Source organism: Manis javanica, chromosome 4 (genome assembly GCF_040802235.1).
Source record: "Manis javanica isolate MJ-LG chromosome 4, MJ_LKY, whole genome shotgun sequence".
In the NCBI taxonomy this organism is placed as follows: domain Eukaryota; kingdom Metazoa; phylum Chordata; class Mammalia; order Pholidota; family Manidae; genus Manis; species Manis javanica.
The window spans coordinates 107815834-107836278 of NC_133159.1; the positions used below are offsets into that span (position 1 = coordinate 107815834).

A 20445-nucleotide genomic window follows, 5' to 3' on the forward strand; every position below is an offset into this window, starting at 1 on the left:
GAGATCATAGCTTGCCTTTTAGTCTTTCCTTGTCTCGAAAAGCTTACGGAGAAATTTTTCGTTTTACTTCATTTGCTTCCTCTCTCTCTAATCCAAAGAGGCAAGCGGCTGTGAATGGTATCGTCCAAAAGTAGTAAAAAATATTGTTTGGTCTGGGAGTCTGCGTAGTGAATAGCTCCCTGGAGCGGGCGCATGCGCATTTTAAGGCAAGGCAAGATGGCGGCCACTGTCGCGAGTCGGTGTCCCGAGGAGTTAGCGGCGGCGGTGGCTGCAGCCTCCCGCGGGTAACAGTAGTCTCTGAGCGGTGGGAATTTTGCGGCAGTGTTTTGTGAGCTGGACTGCGCCAGGAGAGTCCCCGCTTGGGAGTTAAAGGAAGGGCGGAGAGGTGAAGCCCCTCCCCCAACCTCTTCATAGTTTGACTAACTGCCCCATCCTTCCCTCCCGTTTTTTCCTCCCAGCCCGCTACACGCTGGTCTATTGCGCAGGCGCGCAAATAATCGGAGCGCCGCCTTAGCGCTGGAGTTTGAGAGCTCCTGCGCGCGTTTACCGTTCTTCTTCCTTGATTGGTTAGATTGCCCCGCCATCACGCTTCCCTCTGCTTTCTAGGTTGAGAAGGAAAGCGGTGGGGCGGGGCCAACCGGCGCGTGCGCAATACTGTTGCTGCTCGTTTGCTGCTGTTGCGTTCCACAAAAAAATCCCGACTGGATAGCCTTGGGCCTTTTCTGTGCTAGAGGATCTGGAGAGAGAGAGAGATTGATTTCTGCAGCTGAAGGGGCAGTCGGGTATTATTAAATTTAAGATATTAACGCCCACTCCTTCAGGAGTGGGACGCTAGGAGTGGGGAGGGGCCTTAGCTTTGAGAGCTGAAGAATATAAAACCATTAATTTCGGGGCCAGGCGTTTAGAAAGGCTTTGCAGGATCTGCATAATTTCGTCTGTGATTACTGACTGGTTTAAACACAACCCCTTGAACAATTCTGATAAACCTTTGAAACCCGCAGCCCCTCCTTGCAGCGTGTAGGAGTCGCCAGCGTGCCCAGTAGCTGGTCCTCCTGTCCTACCTCCAGAAGAGCCAAGCGCGTGCACCATCCCCAACCCCTGGCCTCCCTCCCCAACTACGGCTTTCACGCACTCGCAGTGATTATTTTTGCCCGCTCCCGCCGCGGCCGCCGCGGCCGCCAGAGGAGCAGCAGCGCTTGTGCAAACCGGGAAGATGGCGGCCGGCGGCGGCGGAGGCAGCAGTAAGGCCTCCTCCTCGTCGGCCTCTTCGGCTGGGGCTCTGGAGTCCTCGTTGGATCGAAAATTCCAGTCGGTAACCAACACCATGGAATCTATTCAAGGCCTGTCGTCTTGGTGTATAGAGAACAAGAAACACCACACTACTATCGTCTACCATTGGATGAAGTGGCTCCGGAGATGTGAGTGTTGGGGATGACTAGGGAAGGGAAGACTGGGGAAATGGAAGGAAATAAAACGCTTGGGGTTTTCGCCCGGAGCCGCAGCATTCGGTTGCGGTTGTTCACACGAAAGCTTTGATCCGAGTGTCTCCAAACCCAGACTTCTTTCCTAGCTAGGGTTGTCCTGAACTGCAGGCTGGAGGTTAATTATTTCTTGGATTTTTTTAGCCACTGACTTGGTGTGACCTTGGGCCATTGGGCCCAATCTATAGTGATTTGCGTATTATTTCATTTCAAAGCCTTGAAAGGTGCTGTTTTTACTGAACCTCACGGAAATTGTCGTGTCCGTTTATTTTTTATAGGCCTTGACGTGTTAATGGTTTCTGGTTTTCCTGATGATAGACAAGCAATAGTAAATAAATACACCTACTTCTCTGGAATATGTTGGACCTCTCCATTTTCCACTGACCTAAAACTTGTGATGTGTAATAAGAAGGGCCTTGCCTACGTGAATGTTAGTAAGAAGTAACATGAACTCCACAGAGCTGAGGCGACCACCTGGCAGGTTTCCTTGTACCTTTGTTTGCTGGATTAAAATACAGGCTTCTTGTTACTGACCGGAAACAACTGTAGTCAGTATCATCACTAATACCTTAAAATGTAAAACATTTGACTACTTTTACTCGAAACGCCTTTTTAAAGAATTGAGTTTGGTTACGTAGGTCATCAAAACGGGAAATCAAGAAATAGTACTTTTTTCCTCCCAGTTTATTGTTTTTTTGTTTCCTTGGGGAGTTTTTCCGCTTTTCTGCAGTACTACAGAAAAGAGGTCTATTAAACTGTCAGGAAGTGGATGGTTTGCAAAAGATCTCAGATCTTTTAGGAGGAAGTGTGAAGAAGTCACTGTAGCTTCCTTCTGAGAATAGAGGGTTAACCCTAAATCCATATATATCTATTTGAATTTTAGGTCTTTTGTTGCTTCCTGTCTATGGCATGTTATCAGTGAGACTTATCATCCGGTTCTTCTTACTCCAATTGTGCTATTGTCCTGTAGTGTTTTGATTTGTGTTTACTTTTTAGGGAACAGATGAATAAAACTTGAAAAAATCATAGGCTCCAGGCTTCAAACCATTTATGTATAAAATTGTTGGGAGAGAGATTTTGTGGCCCTTTGAATAGTATGGGTTGAGAACCAAGATGGGGATTACCTATATTCACCATTAGCAGATCAAAGTGACTTACTTTACCAGAAGTGAAATTAGAATGTACAATATCAAATATGATAACTTGTCATCAAAGATTCTCACATATTAAGTATCTGCTAAGTGGCCAGCCCTTTATTGTCATTTACAATGTATCTATCCTGTTATACCTCAAATTAGCCCTATGAAGTAGTTTTTTATCACTGATTTGGAGATGGGGAAACTAAGGCTCAGAAATGTTAAGCTGCTTATGGTCACACAGTACAATAAAGGAGTTAGGATTTGATTTCGCCTTATCAGATGACAGTGGTCACATTTGACTAATAATGTTTTCAAGATTATTTAACATACTTGGGACACCATTGGTAACAGGTGGTGCTCATGTGAACCTGAGGACGTGTTCCCTTTAGACCTATTCTTTCTGTTTTAAAACATTTTCACTAAATTATGCAAAGATTTAACATTTCTTACCTTTGGGAATTTGGGAACCATAATTGTATGGTTACATCATTTACAAGAAGAAGTTGGTTCCATCTCTTCCATGTGGGATTACAAATGGCAATTACAGTATATTTTTCTAGGCAAATAATAATGAGATATATTGGAGATAGAATTTTTGTGTCTCTATTGTTGATATTGCGCCTGAGCTTATTTCCCTTGTTAATATTGAGGGTGGAAAAATTATTGCTTTAGGAAGACAATACTTCTAGTATATTATATATAGCTTATATAGTTAATTGCTTTTAGCTTTCTAAAAACCTGATTTTTTTCCCTAGTGGACTTAACTTTCTAAAATGGTTAAGGTTCATTTGTAGTCATTTTGTATTTACATTGAATGAATATCATGTCTCTTACGGTAAATAAAATATGTTGAGAAAGAGATTCAGGAGAGTCATGAAGGGCACAGTGAAAATAGTTTATGCATTGGGTCTCGTTCCCATTTAATTTCATATCCTTTACAGTTAGAATTATTTGAGATTGGTTTCTAAGTCAGCTTTAGGCGATTGTGAAGTAGGCAGGTTTGGCATTCTCAGCCTTTCTGTCCATTTTCCTGATACCACTTTTATTTCTCTTTTTTCTTCTGACATCTGTTATTTAGTAATTTATATTTAGACCTCAGTGTGAATTTAAGTAACTGTGTTAGCTCTTCCAGAGATACTTTCATTTTATCCTTTCTTTAAGTGTGAAATAGACTTTTGTTCACTCTCAAGGAAATAATTCAGAGAAGTTTGTAGGCCTCCATGGATGGGTTCCACCTTAGTCCATGGATGAGTCCTACTGACTATTCAGGCTTCTTTTAATTTATTTGAAGCATTCATTACCATCATTTTTTAAAAGTGATCTTTCTGTACTGTGAAGAGATGTCATTCCTTTGCTTTAAAAACCCTCTAGTGGTATCCCATTGGAACAGGGTTAGGAACTAAACTTTTTTTGCTATCGATTACAAGTTCCTACACCATTTGCCCTGCCTACTGCCTCTCAGGCTGCTTCCAATCCAGTCCTCTCATCATCTAGATCCAAGTTCAAATATTGCCTTCTGAGAAAGGCCTTCCCTAAATGATCTTATTTCAAGTAATCCCTTCAATTGGGTTCTATCACATCACTTTATTTTCAGTATATGAAATTACCTTGTTTGAATGTTTATTATCCCTATCTACTCCCATCAGATGACAGGGCTGTGTCTTTGTTTCTGTATCCCTAAGCAACTAGAACAGTGTTGGGCACACAGTAAGCAATCAGTAAATCTTTGCCAAAATAATTTCTTGAAAAAGTTAATCAAGAACTTCAAGTTTCAGTGAAAAAAACGATAGGTATGGTTTTTTTGGCAGGCTCAAGATACACCTCTTATATGGACTCGATGTGCAGTTTGACCAAATTATCATTTCTGTATTTCATTTGTCCCTGCCATTTTTTATGGGGGTTACTATGGAACAGCAGAAAAAATGCAGACTTTAGAATTAGACCTAGGTTCAGAACTTCCATTTTTTAATACCGGGGTAACTCTATGCAAAATACTTAAATTATGGGCCTCCGTTTCTCATCTATAAGTAGAGATAATTATCTCAGCATTGTCTAGATTTAAGAAGATAATACATGTATTTTAACATAGATCCTAGCATAAAGAAAACATTGGAATTATATATTATGATCACAGTGATGATGCAGATAAAGGTATTCTTAAGATCCTGAGTATTCAAAATACAACAGAATTTTGTTTTGGATACAGTGCCGGAAATTACATTTCCAGTCAGGTAGATGAATTGGACCAGCCTCTCTCTAGTGCATTACATAGTAGGACATAGAAGAGCTAGTAGGACAAAGTGGAAAATATGTGTTCATTATATCTCCATGTTGTCTTATTTCTACCATTGAATGGGTTGGTCTGTTTTCAAAGGTGTTATTGAGAACTTAGGTGAATTTTTTAAGAAAACTGGGATAAGGGAAAGTAGAATCATTTGTAGAGCAGAAAATCTGTTAAGATTTCCCTTCAGCAAAACAAATCCTACCATTGCAACAACATGGATGGAGCTAGAGGGTATGATGCTCAGTGAAATAAGCCAGGTGAAGAAAGACAAGTACCAAATGATTACACTCATATGTGGAGCATAAGAACAAAGAAAAAACTGAAGGAGCAAAACAGCAGCAGACTCACAGACCCCAAGAATGGACTAACAGTTACCAAAGAGAAAGGGACTGGGAGGTATGGGTGGGGAGGGAGGGATACCGGGGGGGGGGGTGGTGGAGAAAGGGGGCATTATGATTAGCATGTATAATGGGGGAGGGCATGAGGAGGGCTGTACAACACAGAGAAGGCAAGTAGAGACTCTAGCATCTTACACTGATGGACAGAGACTATAATGGGGTATGTGGGGGGGACTTGGTGATGGGGGGAGTCGAGTAAGCATAATGTTCCTCATGTAATTGTAGATTAATGATACCAAAAAAAAGATTTCCCTTCAGCTATTTTTCGTACTACCTTTAAATATATATTAGATTAGGAAAGTAATGACACCTCTCCTCCTTTCAACTGATCACCCTACCAAAGTAGTTATCAACTTAATGGCCAGTTTTTTTTCTTGTAGCCCCTTTACTTTCCCCTGCTTCACCTCCTTGGAAGCAAATCTCAGCATGATCTGGTATTTTTTCCACAAGAGAGACTAGCAAAGATTCTCTTCATACAGAATTAAGTTGTTGCAGAAAGTCTGCAAAGTGCAGTTGCCATTTTTGGCCTATGGAATGGTTTCTCAGTTTGGGTCTCGGAATCCTTAGATAGACCATGAAGATGGCAGTAATTTTATAGCTAACTTTTATCAAGTGCCTGCTATGTGCCAGACACTCTTCCAGACATTTTATACGTATTAATTAATTCAGTCCTTACAAATCTTAGCAGTAGGTATTATGATCCCCACTTAACAAATGAGAAAACAAGCACTAAGAGGTTGAGTAACTTGTCAGTGGTTACAGAGCTAATAGGTGGTGGAGCCAGGATTCAACCCAGGCATTCTTGACCTAAAAGGCTCTTTACTGTATGCTATAACCACTGTAGTACACAGCTGTTCCTATTCATAAAATATTTTCTACCATGTAGAGAACCTTTGATAACTTGCTTATTAATTCATAATTAATCCAGGTAGATTAACTAGAATGTTGAGATTTTAAATCTGTGGGATTGTTTTTTGTTCTGGTTTTTGCTTTCTGTGGCAAAACATTATCTTGTGTGGATTTGAAGTTCTAGTAGGCCTTTATGTTCTTGGTTAGTAAAAAATGGGAAAATAAGTTGAACATGTTATTTAAGCTAGATAAAAATCTCTAAATGTGATGTGCGTTTAGTTTAAGTAATGAAAAGGCTTTTTTGGTGGCAAAATGTTTGAGGTACAACACTGGTCAGAGGGGAATGGGGTCTGCTATCTTACATTTGATAGTCCACGTGTCTGAGGGCTCTGAGACTATTTTCTGCAGCTCTGGGCTCTGAAATGTAGCCATTAACTGTTCCCTGTTCCTTTCTTTGTAATAGATCCTTTGTAGTAAATATGTAGGCTTGACTGTACAGTATGTAACAATTCTGCAATAGGCATAGAGCTTTTTAATCACATACATGTATATAAACAAGTAATACAGATAGACTAGATACACCACACATTATGATTTTATGTTCCAAGATGCATTTGCTTATAAATCCCTAGTTTACATTCAATTCTTTAACTTACTGAATACCTACTGTGCCAGGCACTGGAGATACAGCCAGTAAACAAAATGGAGAAAAATTTTGCCCTCTTAGAGTTTATACTTTAGTAAGGGGAGATAAACACAAATAATTAAGTAAAATATAAAATATATTAGAAGGTAAAAAATTAGAAGTGCTGATTAAAACAGGGAAAAGAAGAGTGTTATGGGTGTTTACAGTTTTAAATTAGGAGGTAAGGGAAGGCCTCACTTAGGTTACATTTGAGCAGGAAGGTGAGGTACCAAGTGATAAAGATACTGACAGAGAGTGTGAAGAGAGCATGTATCAAGACAAAGAGAACAGAAAAATGCAAAGGTCCTGAGGTTGGAGTGTGTGTGGTGAGTTTACAAAAACAGCAAGAAAGCTTTGTGGCTAGAAAGGAGTAGTTAAAATGAGGATAAGCAGTTGAATTTAGAGATTATGGTAGGTGATGGGGCGGGGGGTGTCAGGTCACAAAGAGTTTATTATAGGTATTGGAAAGACCTTGGCTTTTATTCTGAATGAGATGGGGAACCATTTGAGCAGAGTGATGTGAACTGATTTATGTTCTTAAAAGGTCGTTCTGGTGTTGGAGAAACAGGGATACCAGTTAGGTGGCTATTGTAGTATCCTAGCATAAGGTGTTCGTGATTTGGACCAGGTTGTGGCTAATGGAAGTGATAAGAAACAATTTAATTGTGGATCTGTTTTGAAGGTAGATCCAATTAGATTTCTGAGTATATTAAATGTGCACTAAGAAAGGAGAGTAATCAAGAATGACTGGCTTTTTGCCTGAGTGACTAGTAAGAGTTGACATTTATTGATAAGGGGAAGGCTGTAAATAGAGTGGATTTTGGAAGAAAGAAATTTAGTTTAGTTTTTTTTTTCCTTGGGGGTAGGGGCATTATTCTCCCTATCCCAATATCCATCTTGCTTTTCCAATTCTTCCCAGTGGTATTGATAACAGAAATACCAGGCTGCGTTTCAGTATACTCTTGGATATCAGTTACTTCTGATCTTTGAAAAGTCTACCTACAAAGGCACACAATGACACATCCATGGATATGTGCCGATCATCTTCAGATACAGACTCAATTTTTGTCCTGTGAGTACAACAGTTACCTCATTACTAATTATTGTACATTTGGCCCTTGAACAATATGGGGGCTAGGGGTGCCAAACCCCATACACTAAAAAATTTGAGAATAACTTGGACTCCCCAAAAACTTTACTAATAGCTTACTGCTGACTGGAAGCCTTACTACTAACATAAATAGTTAACATTTTGTGTGTTACATATGTTATATACTGTATTCTTTTAATAAAGTAAGATATAGAAAATAAAATAAATTCATAAAAGAAATACATTTACAGTACTGTGCTGTATTTATCAATATTGTAAGTGTACACCATCCATTTATAAGATAAATTATCTTGAGACTTGAGCTCACTACATTAGCAACAGGAGGTAGCTATGAAATTATTTTAGTACAATATATACTACAGGTAATTTTATGTAGTTATAATACTGTGTCTTTATATTTGTTTACACAGAAATTTAGTTTTTAATGTTAAGTTTGAGCTGTTTGTATTTTAAAATATCCTTACTGAGGTACAATTCAAAAATATAAAATTCACCTATTTAAGCTTTACAATTCAGTTGTTTTAGTGTATTGTGCAATAGTCACCACTGAGTATCTGTTTACTGTGTGGATTGCTTTTAGAGCCAGGAGGCTGGAAGAGATCTACTAGGGATTATGTGTAGATAGAGAAGTAGGTGTAGTAATATAGAGTAATAAATGTAGGTAGAGAAGAGGTTCAGAGAGAAGGCTCTGGGGCATTCGGTATTTTAGATTCCTCTTTCTACTTGTTTGGTCCAGTGTATTCTTGACTCGTGTTCATTTTGAGGTCATGGTAAACTTTATCTCATCTCTCCAAAGAAGTAATAAATCTATTTTGATCTCTTGCCAGTTTCTACTCTTGGTTTAGTTTAGGCTTAATGGCACTTCTGGATTAAGTTAGGTAGTATTATAATCCCTCTCTCTATATTCTCATTTCCAATTGTAAAATTATTGCGTAGTTGGTCCTCTCTCTCTTCTTGAATGCCTGCCTCACCCTTCTTAATTCCATTGTCCCAAGTTCATAGAGACGTTGATAATATTTTCCCTATCTCCTGACAGTGTTTCAAAACATGGAACTACCTGAATTATAACATAGACTTGTTGTAATGGTGTATATACTAAACATTTTTTTCCTGTATTAGACTTTACAGGCAGTCTTAATGTTCTTCATTTAGATGTTTGTGTCTCAAATGCAGAAGCGTGGTGGTACGGCTGCAGGTGGGTTTGAAGCAATAGGTAAAACATAATTTTGCCATACATCCCATGTAGTAAGCTAAATGTTAAATTATTCAGCAAATAAACATTCTTGTAAATCAGTCTGAAACAGTATTGACAGACTTCTCACATGGTTTTGTGGTATGGAAATACCTTGAAAGGAAAATTTCATTGATAGTAGAAAAATACTAGTATTAAAATTTGTTTAAACAGGCCACCCCAAAATTACAGTTTTGTTTGTATAGAAGGTGTGAGTGTATGTATTTGTGTGTTATTTCTTGGAGAGTGGAGGCTTAGTGAATTTATTCTTAATGATTTGGCTTCCTGCCTTTCATAAACTAATGAATAATAGATGCATCAAACTCCTTTTCCTCCTAAGCTTTTGTCGATCAGTTATGGTAATTTTTTCACTTTTCCCAAGTGTTCGTTGTTTTATAGCAGTCCTTTAAAAAAGTCCGAAGGGGATATGTGGGTTAGTTGTAAAATTTCAATTGTCTGAAAACCAAGGATATGTGAGGTTGTTAACGTGTAGAAGGAGCTCAGAGACCCTTGTAAAAATTACTCAAAAACTTAACACTGTTGTACAAACCATCTTGACTGAGTTTCTCATTTGTTTGTCAAGGAAACAAAAAGCAGTTGCTGTTTTATAGTGATCTCTGTTTCTACTTCCTCCCACAGCTTTTGATTATAGAACACTGGAGAAACGCACATCTTGTGGAGAAAGTAGAACCTAGGTACTTTTTTTGGAAAAAGGCAACAATTCTCTGTGCTTTGGAACATTAATGTTTTTCTGGCTAAGATAAAGACCGTTTAAAAAAGTACTTCTTTGTTTTTATTCTTCTCTTGGAGGAGAACATTAAAATAGGGCTCAGTTTGAAAGAAATGAAATGTTTATATGCTGTGTTTATATTTTGGTTGTGGCCTTCTTCCCTCATCTCTCTTCCTCCCTCCACTTCACTCTCGAGTGATTATTTTCACTTACTTTCACTCTGTGGTTCTTTGGTACCTGCTAACAGAGGGAGATGATGTTTCTTTATTACCCTTCAGTAAAAGTTGCCCTGTTAGAAGGGAATAAACTTCGAGTGGTAGGAATTACAATTTACCATTTTCAATTTTTTAAGAAACTAGAGTGGAACCTTTGCTGTTTTTGTGTTCCCTTTACTATCATGATAGTTTTAACACTGTAGCATAAGGAGTTACTTTGAAATGATGATCTCTGTATCCAGGAGTCATCAATATTATTTGAATTACTAAAATTTCTTTTACAGTGTGTTCCTGTGTTCAAAGATACAGAAATCAGGAAATGAATTTAGAAATATTGAGTGCTTGCTTTATGTAAAACTTTTATTGGGTGCTGAAAGGTGAATTATAATGAATTTAACATTTAGTATCTAAGGTAAGAATTGAACAAAAATAACTGGTTCTGGGAAGTATGATTGTGTGAGTATATGCTGTAACAGTTTAGAAGAGGTATCACTTTTAGATTGGACTGAAGGTATTCACTGAGCATACTTACTAGATGTCAGGATTATGTGTAATATATCTGTGACACCATCTTGGTGAGATACAAGTTATCCCCACATTAAAATTTTACAAATTGAGGAAAGCTAATTATTTTGAAGAAGTTGTCAGAACATTTAGCATAGGTAGAGGAAACCATACCTGGTTTCAGGGTGGCTAAGCATAAACTTAATTTTGTTTTTATTTATTTATTGTTTGTTTGTTTGTTTTATCTAGGCAGAAGGTGAGAGTGAGTGGGAAAAATAAAAGAAAGACTGGAGTCAAAGTCTGAGTTGCTTACAAGTACTTTGTTATAACAATGTTCTTTATTAACTTTCCAGTCATTAATATAGTTCAATATAGTTAATTTTGTGAACAGAGCCCTAATTTAGTAATAAATAGCTAACATTACTGAGTTCTTTTGTGTTCTCATTAAATATTACAATTCATGAGGTAAATGTTATGTAATTTTACTGCTAAAAAATTGCTAAGTCTATTAGTGATGTATATGTAAAATACATACACTGGTGACAGGCAAAATAATAAAACGTTATAAATGATAGTAAGTGATGGTCTTAAAGGCTCAGTGGGGTAAAATAAACTGTTCAAGGTACACAGCTAGTAAACAGTAGGCCCAGTATTCAAATCTAAGCAGTCTTAAGTCCAGAATCTACACTCTACTATTGTACTAGGCTGCTTCCCACTTCTTTCAAAGTTTGTTGGTATTTTGTATTGTTCCATAGGCATCATGATGTATATAATGTAATGGTTTCCAAATAGCCATGTGCCTATTTTTTTTCCAGCTTTATTGAGATATAATTGACATAAAACGTGTAAGTTTAAGGTATACAACATGATTTGATACATGTATGTATTGCAAAATGATAACTGCATTAAGGTTAGTTAATACCTCCAACACCTCATAAAAATTACCTTTTTTTTGTCGTACATTTAAGATTTACTCTCAGCATTTTTCAAGTATATAATACCATATTGTTAACTATAGTTACCATGATGTACATGAGATCCCCAGAACTTACTCATCTTTTTTTTTTTTTTTTTGAGAGGGCATCTCTCATATTTTTGATCAAATGGTTAACAACAATAAAATTCTGTATAGGGGAGTCAATGCTCAATGCACAATCATTAATCCACCCCCAGCCTAATTCTCTTCAGTCTCCAGTCTTCTGAAGCATAACGAACAAGTTCTTACGTGGTGAACAAATTCTTACATAGTGAATAAGTTCTTACATGGTGAACAGTACAAGGGCAGTCATCACAAAAACTTTCGGTTTTGATCACTCATTATGAACTATAAACAATCAGGTCAAATATGAATATTCATTTGATTTTTATACTTGATTTATATGTGAATCCCACATTTCTCCCTTTATTATTATTATTATTATTATTTTTAATAAAATGCTGCAGTGGCAGGTAGATGCAAGATAAAGGTAGAAAACATAGTTTAGTGTTGAGAAATTACTCATCTTATAGTTGGAAGTTGAATGCTTTCAGTGGCATCTTTCCATTTCCCCCACTCCTCAGCCCCTGGCAACCACCATTCTACTGTCCTGCTACAAGGTCATTTGCATGCCTACTTTGATGATTTCACTGAATTGCAGAGTTGGAAATCATTCATTCAATCGTATATAGCAATAAATTGAATATAGATCCAGATATGAGAACCTAGCTGTCTTCTATTAAGCCAGACATTACATATATTTTCAAAAATATAAAATGGTGCTACTTTCCTAGCTAAATTTTTCTGTTTTACAAAATACAATAATTTTTAATAAACATGCATATAACTTACTAACTAGTGGTTTATTGTTTCTAATGAATTAATAGATTTTTTAAATTATTAATTTTAATTTCTAAAACAGTAAATAGCATAGATATAACCCACATACGCAAAAGTTCCTTGGGGTCTCTAGTAATTTTTAAGAGTGTAAAGGGATCCTAAAACCAAAATGTTTGAGAACCACAGCTTTGTAATATAGAATGACGTTTATCAAGTTTCTATAAGGTACACATCCATTGTCTCTCATCTTAATACTGCATATTGCCAAGTAGTTTCCAGACTTATTTTGTCAACTGTTTAATTACTTTTTAACTTGTGATATCATAAGTTTGCCAATTTTTATTTTGCCAAGTAAGGACATAAAATGTCCTACCATTTATATTATCACTACCGTTTTATAAACTGTTACTTTATATAAAAAATTTACTTTGCTTGATGTACTTGTCTTTCAGCTCAGATGTTGTCTCCTTATAGGTTGACTCATTGTTCTAGCCAAGAGCCCCATGCCCTTTTCCCCCTGCTCATCATTCTGTTAACTATATCACCTTATTTTCTTCATAGCTCTTCTCATGACAGGCATACCTCAGAGATATCAGCGGTTCAGTTCTAGGCCACCACAATAGAGTCACATGAATTTTTTGGTTTCCCAGTGCATGTAAAATTTATGTTTATACTATACTGTAGTCTGTGAGTGTGCAATAGCATTATGTCTAAAAAAATATGTGTACCTTAATTAAAAATTGCTACATTGCTAAAAAATGCTAACCATCATCCGAGCTGCAATAAGTTATGATCACTGATGGCAGATTACCATAATAAACATAATAATGATGAAAAAGTTTGAAATACTGCAAGAATTACCAAAATGTGACACAAATATGAAGTGAGCAAGTGCTGTTGGAAAAATGGCACCATGAGACTTGCTTGACAAAAGTTGCCACAAATCTTCCAATTTGTAAAAAATGTAACATCTGCAAAGTACAATAAAGCACCACAAAACAAAGCCTATATAAGATACTACCTTTTTTCTTTGCTTATTTACTGAGATGAATGCCCCCCACTTGTCCCCAACTAGAATGTCAGCCTGTGACAGCAAGAAATTTGTTCTGCCCACTGTTACATCTCAGCACCTGAAGAGGATACAGAACATAGAAAGTGCCTAATTAATGAATCTTTCTTAAATCTGACCCCAGACCAGAATAAGAACTGCTGCTATAGAGGTTATATACACTTTTGTTAGATCTACACATGTAGGAGGATATACAGTATCATATAGTGATTAATTGGCTAAGAACATGAACTTTGAACTTCGTAGGCATTATGGTTGCTCCTTCTTAAAGCCTTTAAATGGGATAATAATAGTATAGTCAATCTTATATGGTTATTGGTGGTATTAAAAAAGATGATTTATATATGAAGTTTTTGCAAACTACCTGACATTTAGAAAGCTAAGCAAATGGTAGCTATTGCGATTCTTAAAATTAAGGTATCATTCATACACACTCTTATGAAGGTTTCACATGAAAAACATTGTGGTTACTACTTCATTCACCCCCCCTTACCCCATTGAAGTCACTGTCCATTGGTGTAGTAAGATGCCACAGAGTTACTACTTTTCCTCTCTCTGCTACACTGTCTTCCGCATGACCCTGCCATACACTATGTGTACTAATCATAATACCCCTCAATCCCCTTCTCCCTTCCTCCCCCCCTCCCTGCCCTCCCCCATTCCTCCCTTTGGTAACTATTAATCCCTTCTTGGAGTCTCAGTCTGCTTCTGTTTTGTTCCTTCAGTTTCGCTTTGTTACACTCCACAAATGAGGGAAATCATTTGGTACTTGTCTTTCTCCCCCTGGCTTATTTCACTGAGCATAATACCCTCTAGCTCCATCCATGTTGTTGCAATATGGCTGAATAAAACTCCATTGTGTATATGTTCCACATCTTTAATCCATTCATCTACTGTTGGACACTTAGGTTGCTTCCGTATCTTGGCTATTGTAAATAGTGCTGCGATAAACATAGGGGTGCATATGTCTTTTTGAATCTGAAAATTTGTTTTCTTTAGGTAAATTCCAAGGAGTGGAATTCCTGGGTCAAATAGTTTTTCAATTTTTATTTTTTTGAGGAACCTCCATATTGCTTTCCACAATGGTTGAACTAATTTACATTCCCACCAGCAGTGTAGAAAGGTTCCCCTTTCTCCGCATTCTTGCCAGCATTTGTTGTTCCTAGTCTTTTCAATGTTGGCCATCCTAACTGGTGTGAGATGATAGATCATTGTGGTTTTAATTTGTATTTTGCTGATAATTAGTGATGTGGAGCATCTTTTCATGTGCCTGTTGGCCATCTGAATTTCTTCTTTGGAGAAGTGTCTGTTCAGGTCCGCTGCCCATTTTTTAATCAGGTTATTTGGTTTTTGGGTGTTGAGACATGTGAGTTCTTTATATATTTGGATGTTAACCCCTTGTTGGATATGTCATTTACAAATATATTCTCACATACTGTAGGATGCCTTTTTGTTTTACTAATGGTGTCCTTTGCTATACAGAAGCTTTTTAGCTTGATGTAGTTCCATTTGTTCATTTTTGCTTTTGTTTCCCTTGCCCAAGGAGCTGTGTTCAGGAAAAAGCTGCTCATGTTTATGTTCAAGAGAGTTTTGCCAATGTTTTCTTCTAAGAATTTTATGGTTTCATGACTTACATTCAGGTCTTTGATCCATTTCAAGTTTACTTTTGTGTATGGAGCTGGACAGTAATCCAGTTTCATTCTCTTCAATGTAGGTGCCCAGTTTTACCAACACCAGTTGTTGAAGAGGCTGTCATTTCCCCATTGTATGTCCATGGCTCCTTTATCTTATTGACCATATATGCTTGGGTTTATATCTGGGCTCTTTAGTCTGTTCCACTGGTCTGTGGGTCTGTTCTTATGCCAGTACCAAATTGTCTTGATTACTGTGACTTTGTAGTAGAGCTTGAAGTTGGGGAGTGTAACCCCCCCAGTTTTATTCTTCCTTCTCAGGATTGCTATGGCTATTTGGGGTCTTTTGTGGTTCCATATGAATTTTAGAACTATTTGCTCTAGTTCGTTGAAGAATGCCTTTGGTATTTGATAGGTATTGCATTGAATCAGTAGACTGTTGTCATTTTTTTTTTTGAGAGGGCATCTCTCATATTTATTGATCATATTTGTTAACAACAATAAAATTCTGTATAGGGGACTCAATGCACAATCATTAATCAACCCCAAGCTTAATTCTCAACAGTCTCCAATCTTCTGAAGCATAACGAACAAGTTCTTACATGGTGAACAAGTTCTTACATAGTGAATAAGTTCTTACATGGTGAACAGTGCAAGGGCAATCATCACAGAAACTTTTGGTTTTGATCACGCATAATGAACTATAAACAATCAGGTCAAATATGATTATTCGTTTGATTGTTATACTTGATTTATATGTGAATCCCACATTTCTCCCTTATTATTATTATTATTATTATTATTTATTTTTTTAAATAAAATGCTGATGTGGTCGGTAGATGCAAGATAAAGGTAGAACACATAGTTTAGTGCTGTAAGAGGGTAAATGTAGATGATCAGGTCTGTGCCTATAGACTAAGTATTAATCCAAGCTAGACAAGGGCAACAAAACATCCACAGATGCCGATTTCTCTCAGAACAGGGGGGGTGAAGTTTTAACCCTCATGTCTGTTGATCCCCAATTTCTCACCTGATGGCCCCCCTGCAACTGTGCCTGTCTTAGGTTGTTCCTTCCTTGAGGAATCTTACCCGTCTCTGGCTAACCAGTCATCTTCCAGGGCCATACAGGGAAATGTAAAGTTGGTAAGTGAGAGAGAAGCAATATTGTTTGAAAAGGTTAGCTTTTTACTTCTTTGCAGATTTATGCCCTGTGGCTTTTATGCCCAGCATTTGTCTTGAGGTATCTTTACCACTTGGAAGAATGATGATACTCGGTAATTTCAATATGAGGCACGAATTCTACTAAAGGGTTGTAATTAGGAAGGAAGAAGAAAAGCTATAGAAGTAGCAGATGGTAGAAAACATGGGAAGATTGATTATTTCTTTGACATATCTTCTTGTAGAGTAACATAAGCATGTATAGGTTTTAACAAACTACTAATTAAATTGCATGCACACATTAACATAATAGGAATACAGCTACATAACCAAAGCAGACCTACAATTACCAGCCACATCCAGTGACACCAAGAAAACCAGTTAGGCACCCTAGGCATTTGTAAAAACTTATAAATGATATGATGGATATTGTCTAACTAAATTTGAATAGTTTGAGAAAAATCAGACAAATTAAAACAGCACATTCCTGGGAACTGTTCACATCCCATATGTTCTTTTAACAGTAGATAGTCTGTAGTCGCAAGATTTTGGAGCGCTGCACCTTACACTTCTCCTAATTCTTGGTTGAGTTCTGACAGTATAGATCAGTCAAATTTGTTGTTTTACTGTATGCACAGGCCAGCTTAGATATCTCCTCCATTCCAAAGGCAGGTCCAGGAACCGGTGGGATGAATGCAGCTACAACTGCAACAGCGTCAGGATCTTTGTTGAAGTTTTTTGATGATCATCTTCTGGAATGACTTCCAGAGAATGTTGATGTTGGAAGCTCTTCTTCATATTGTATCTTAATTCGTTTTCTGGGTAGCCAAATTAGGCTTTGTTCCTCTGTATAAACACAAACAAACCCTTTGCCTACCCTTTGATATGCCCTTTATACCATTGTGAAGAACTTACTGGAGATCACCACACAGAAACTGCTTCTTTTTTTTATTAAGAGAAAGGAATATTATCAGAAAAATGTACTTCCATAGCTGATAATCTGACACCATTTAAATGATGAAAATTAAGGATATTTAAAGCATGCATTAATCGGTGATTTGCAGTTGGTTTTATCCTATCAGGGAGTAATCCACTTTTCCTTTCTTTTTTTTTGTTGTTTGTTTGTTATCATTAATCTACAATTATGTGAAGAATATTATGTTTACTAGGCTCTCCCCTCTACCAGGTCCCCCCCACAAACCCCTTTACAGTCACTGTCCATCAGCATAGCAAAATGTTGTAGAATCACTACTTGTCTTCTGTGTTGTACAGCCCTCCCCTTTCTCCCCCCCATTATGCATGCTAATCATAATATCCCCTTTCTTCTTCCTGCCCTTATCCCTCCCTACCCACCCATCCTCCCCAGTCCCTTTCCCTTTGGTACCTGTTAGTCCATTCTTGGGTTCTGTGATTCTGCTCCTGTTTTGTTCCTTCAGTTTTTCCTTTGCTCTTATACTCCACAGATGAGTGAAATCATTTGTTATTTCTCTTTCTCCGCATAGCTTATTTCACTGAGCATAATACCCTCTAGCTCCATCCATGTTGCTGCAAATGGTAGGATTTGTTTTCTTCTTATGGCTGAGTAATATTCCATTGTGTATATGTACCACATCTTCTTTATCCATTCATCTACTGATGGACACTTAGGTTGCTTCCAGTTCTTGGCAATTGTAAATAGTGCTGTGATAAACATAGGGGTGCATCTGTCTTTTTCAAACTTGAGTGCTGCGTTCCTAGGGTAAATTCCTAGGAGTGGAATTCCTGGGTCAAATGGAAAGTCTATTTTGAGCATTTTGAGGAACCTCCATACCACTTTCCACAATGGTTGAACTAATTTACATTCCCACCAGCAGTGTAGGAGGGTTCCCCTTTCTCCACAGCCTCACCAACATTTGTTGTTGTTGTCTTTTGGATGGTAGCCGTCCTTACTGGTGTGAGGTGATACCTCATTGTGGTTTTAATTTGCATTTCTCTGATAAGTAGCAATGTGGAGCACCTTTTCATGTGTCTGTAGGCCATCTGTATTTCTTTTTTGGAGAACTGTGTGTTCAGTTCCTCTGCCCATTTTTTAATTGGATTATTTGTTTTTTGTTTGTTGAGGTGGGTGAGCTCTTTATATATTTTGGACGTCAAGCCTTTATCAGATCTGTCATTTACAAATATATTCTCCCATACTGTAGGGTACCTTTTTGTTGTATTGATGGTGTCTGTACAGAAGCTTTTCGGCTTAATATAGTCCCACTTGTTCATTTTTGCTGTTGTTTCCCTTGCCCGGGGAGATATGTTCAAGAAGAGGTCATTCATGTTTGTGTGTAAGAGGTTTTTGCCTATGTTTTTTTATTCTCCCATACTGTAGGGTACCTTTTTGTTGTATTGATGGTGTCTGTACAGAAGCTTTTCGGCTTAATATAGTCCCACTTGTTCATTTTTGCTGTTGTTTCCCTTGCCCGGGGAGATATGTTCAAGAAGAGGTCATTCATGTTTGTGTCTAAGAGGTTTTTGCCTATGTTTTTTTCTAAGAGTTTTATGGTTTTATGACTTAAATTCAGGTCTTTGATCCATTTTGAATTAACTTTTGTGTATGGGGTTAGACAGTGGTCCAGTTTCATTCTCCTACATGTAGCTGTCCAGTTTTGCCAGCACCATCTGTTGAAGAGACTGTCATTTCACCATTGTATGTCCATGGCTCATTTATCAAATATTAATTGACCATATATGTTTGGGTTAATTTCTGGAGTCTCTAATCTGTTCCACTGGTCTGTGGCTCTGTTCTTGTGCCAGTACCAAATTGTCTTGATTACTATGGCTTTGTAGTAGAGCTTGAAGTCGGGGAATGAGATCCCCCCTACTTTATTCTTCTTTCTCAGGATAGCTTTGGCTATTCAGGGTCTTTGGTGTTTCCATATGAATTTTTGAAGTATTTGTTCCACTTCGTTGAAGAATGTTGTTGGTAATTTGATAGGGATTGCATCAAATCTATATATTACTTTGGGCAGGATGGCCATTTTGACAATATTACTTCTTCCTAGCCACGAGCATGGGATGAGTTTCCATTTGTTAGTGTCCCCTTTAATTTCTCTTAAGAGTGGCTTGTAGTTTTCAGGGTATAGGTCTTTCACTTCTTTGGTTAGGTTTATTCCTAGGTATTTTATTCTTTTTGATGCAATGGTGAATGGAGTTGTTTTCCTGATTTCTCTTTCTATTGGTTCATTGTTAGTATATAGGAAAGCCACAGATTTCTGTGTGTGAATTTTGTCTCCTGTAACTTTGCTGTATTCCAATATCAGTTCTAGTAGTTTTGGAGTGGAGTCTTTGGGGTTTTTTATGTACAATATCATGTCATCTGCAAATAGTGACAATTTAACTTCTTCTTTACCAATCTGGATTCCTTGTATTTCTTTGTTTTGTCTGATTGCCGTGGCTAGGCCCTCCAGTACTATGTTGAATAGCAGTGGGGAGAGTGGGCATCCCTGTCTTGTTCCTGATCTCAGAGGAAAAGCTTTCAGCATCTTGCTGTTCAGTATGATGTTAGCTGTGGGTTTATCATATATGGCCTTTATTATGTCGAGGTACTTGCCCTCTATACCCATTTTGCTGAGAGTTTTTATCATGAATGGATGTTGAATTTTGTCAAATGCTTTTTCATCATCTATAGAGATGATCATGTGGTTTTTGCCCTTCTTTTTGTTGATGTGGTGGATGATGTTGATGGATTTTCAAATAGTGTACCATCCTTGCATCCCTGGGATGAATCCCACGTGGTCATGGTGTCTGACCCTTTTGATATACTGTTGAATTCTGTTTGCTAAAATTTTATTGAGTATTTTTGCATCTACATTCATCAGGGATATTGGTCTGTAATTTTCTTTTTTGGTGGGGTGTTTGCCTGGTTTTGGTATTAGGGTGATGTTGGCTTCATAGAATGAGTTTGGGAGTATTCCCTCCTCTTCTATTTTTTGGAAAACTTTAAGGAGAATGGGTATTATATCTTCTCTGTATGTATGATAATATTCCAAGGAAATCCATCTGGCCCGGGGTTTTTTTTTCTTCGGCAGTTTTTTTTATTACCTCTTCAATTTCTTTACTGGTAATTGGTTTGCTTAGATTTTGTGTTTCTTCCTTGGTCAGTCTTGGAAAGTTGTAT

General features: G+C 37.5%; 1 protein-coding gene across 4 annotated transcripts in view; it reads left to right on the top strand.

The window, feature by feature from the left end:
• The first annotated feature begins 188 nt into the window (after positions 1-188).
• Positions 189-20445, top strand: part of RPRD2 (regulation of nuclear pre-mRNA domain containing 2) — a 129624-nt gene continuing 109367 nt past the window's right edge. For 3 of the 4 annotated variants that reach the window (XM_037003297.2, XM_073234579.1, XM_037003298.2), the window contains exon 1: positions 189-1418. In XM_037003297.2, coding sequence (XP_036859192.1) covers positions 1214-1418 — 205 coding nt within the window. In that variant the 5' untranslated portion in view covers positions 189-1213. The remainder of the gene's footprint in view (positions 1419-20445) is intronic. The other variant, XM_073234578.1, reaches the window with a different exon arrangement.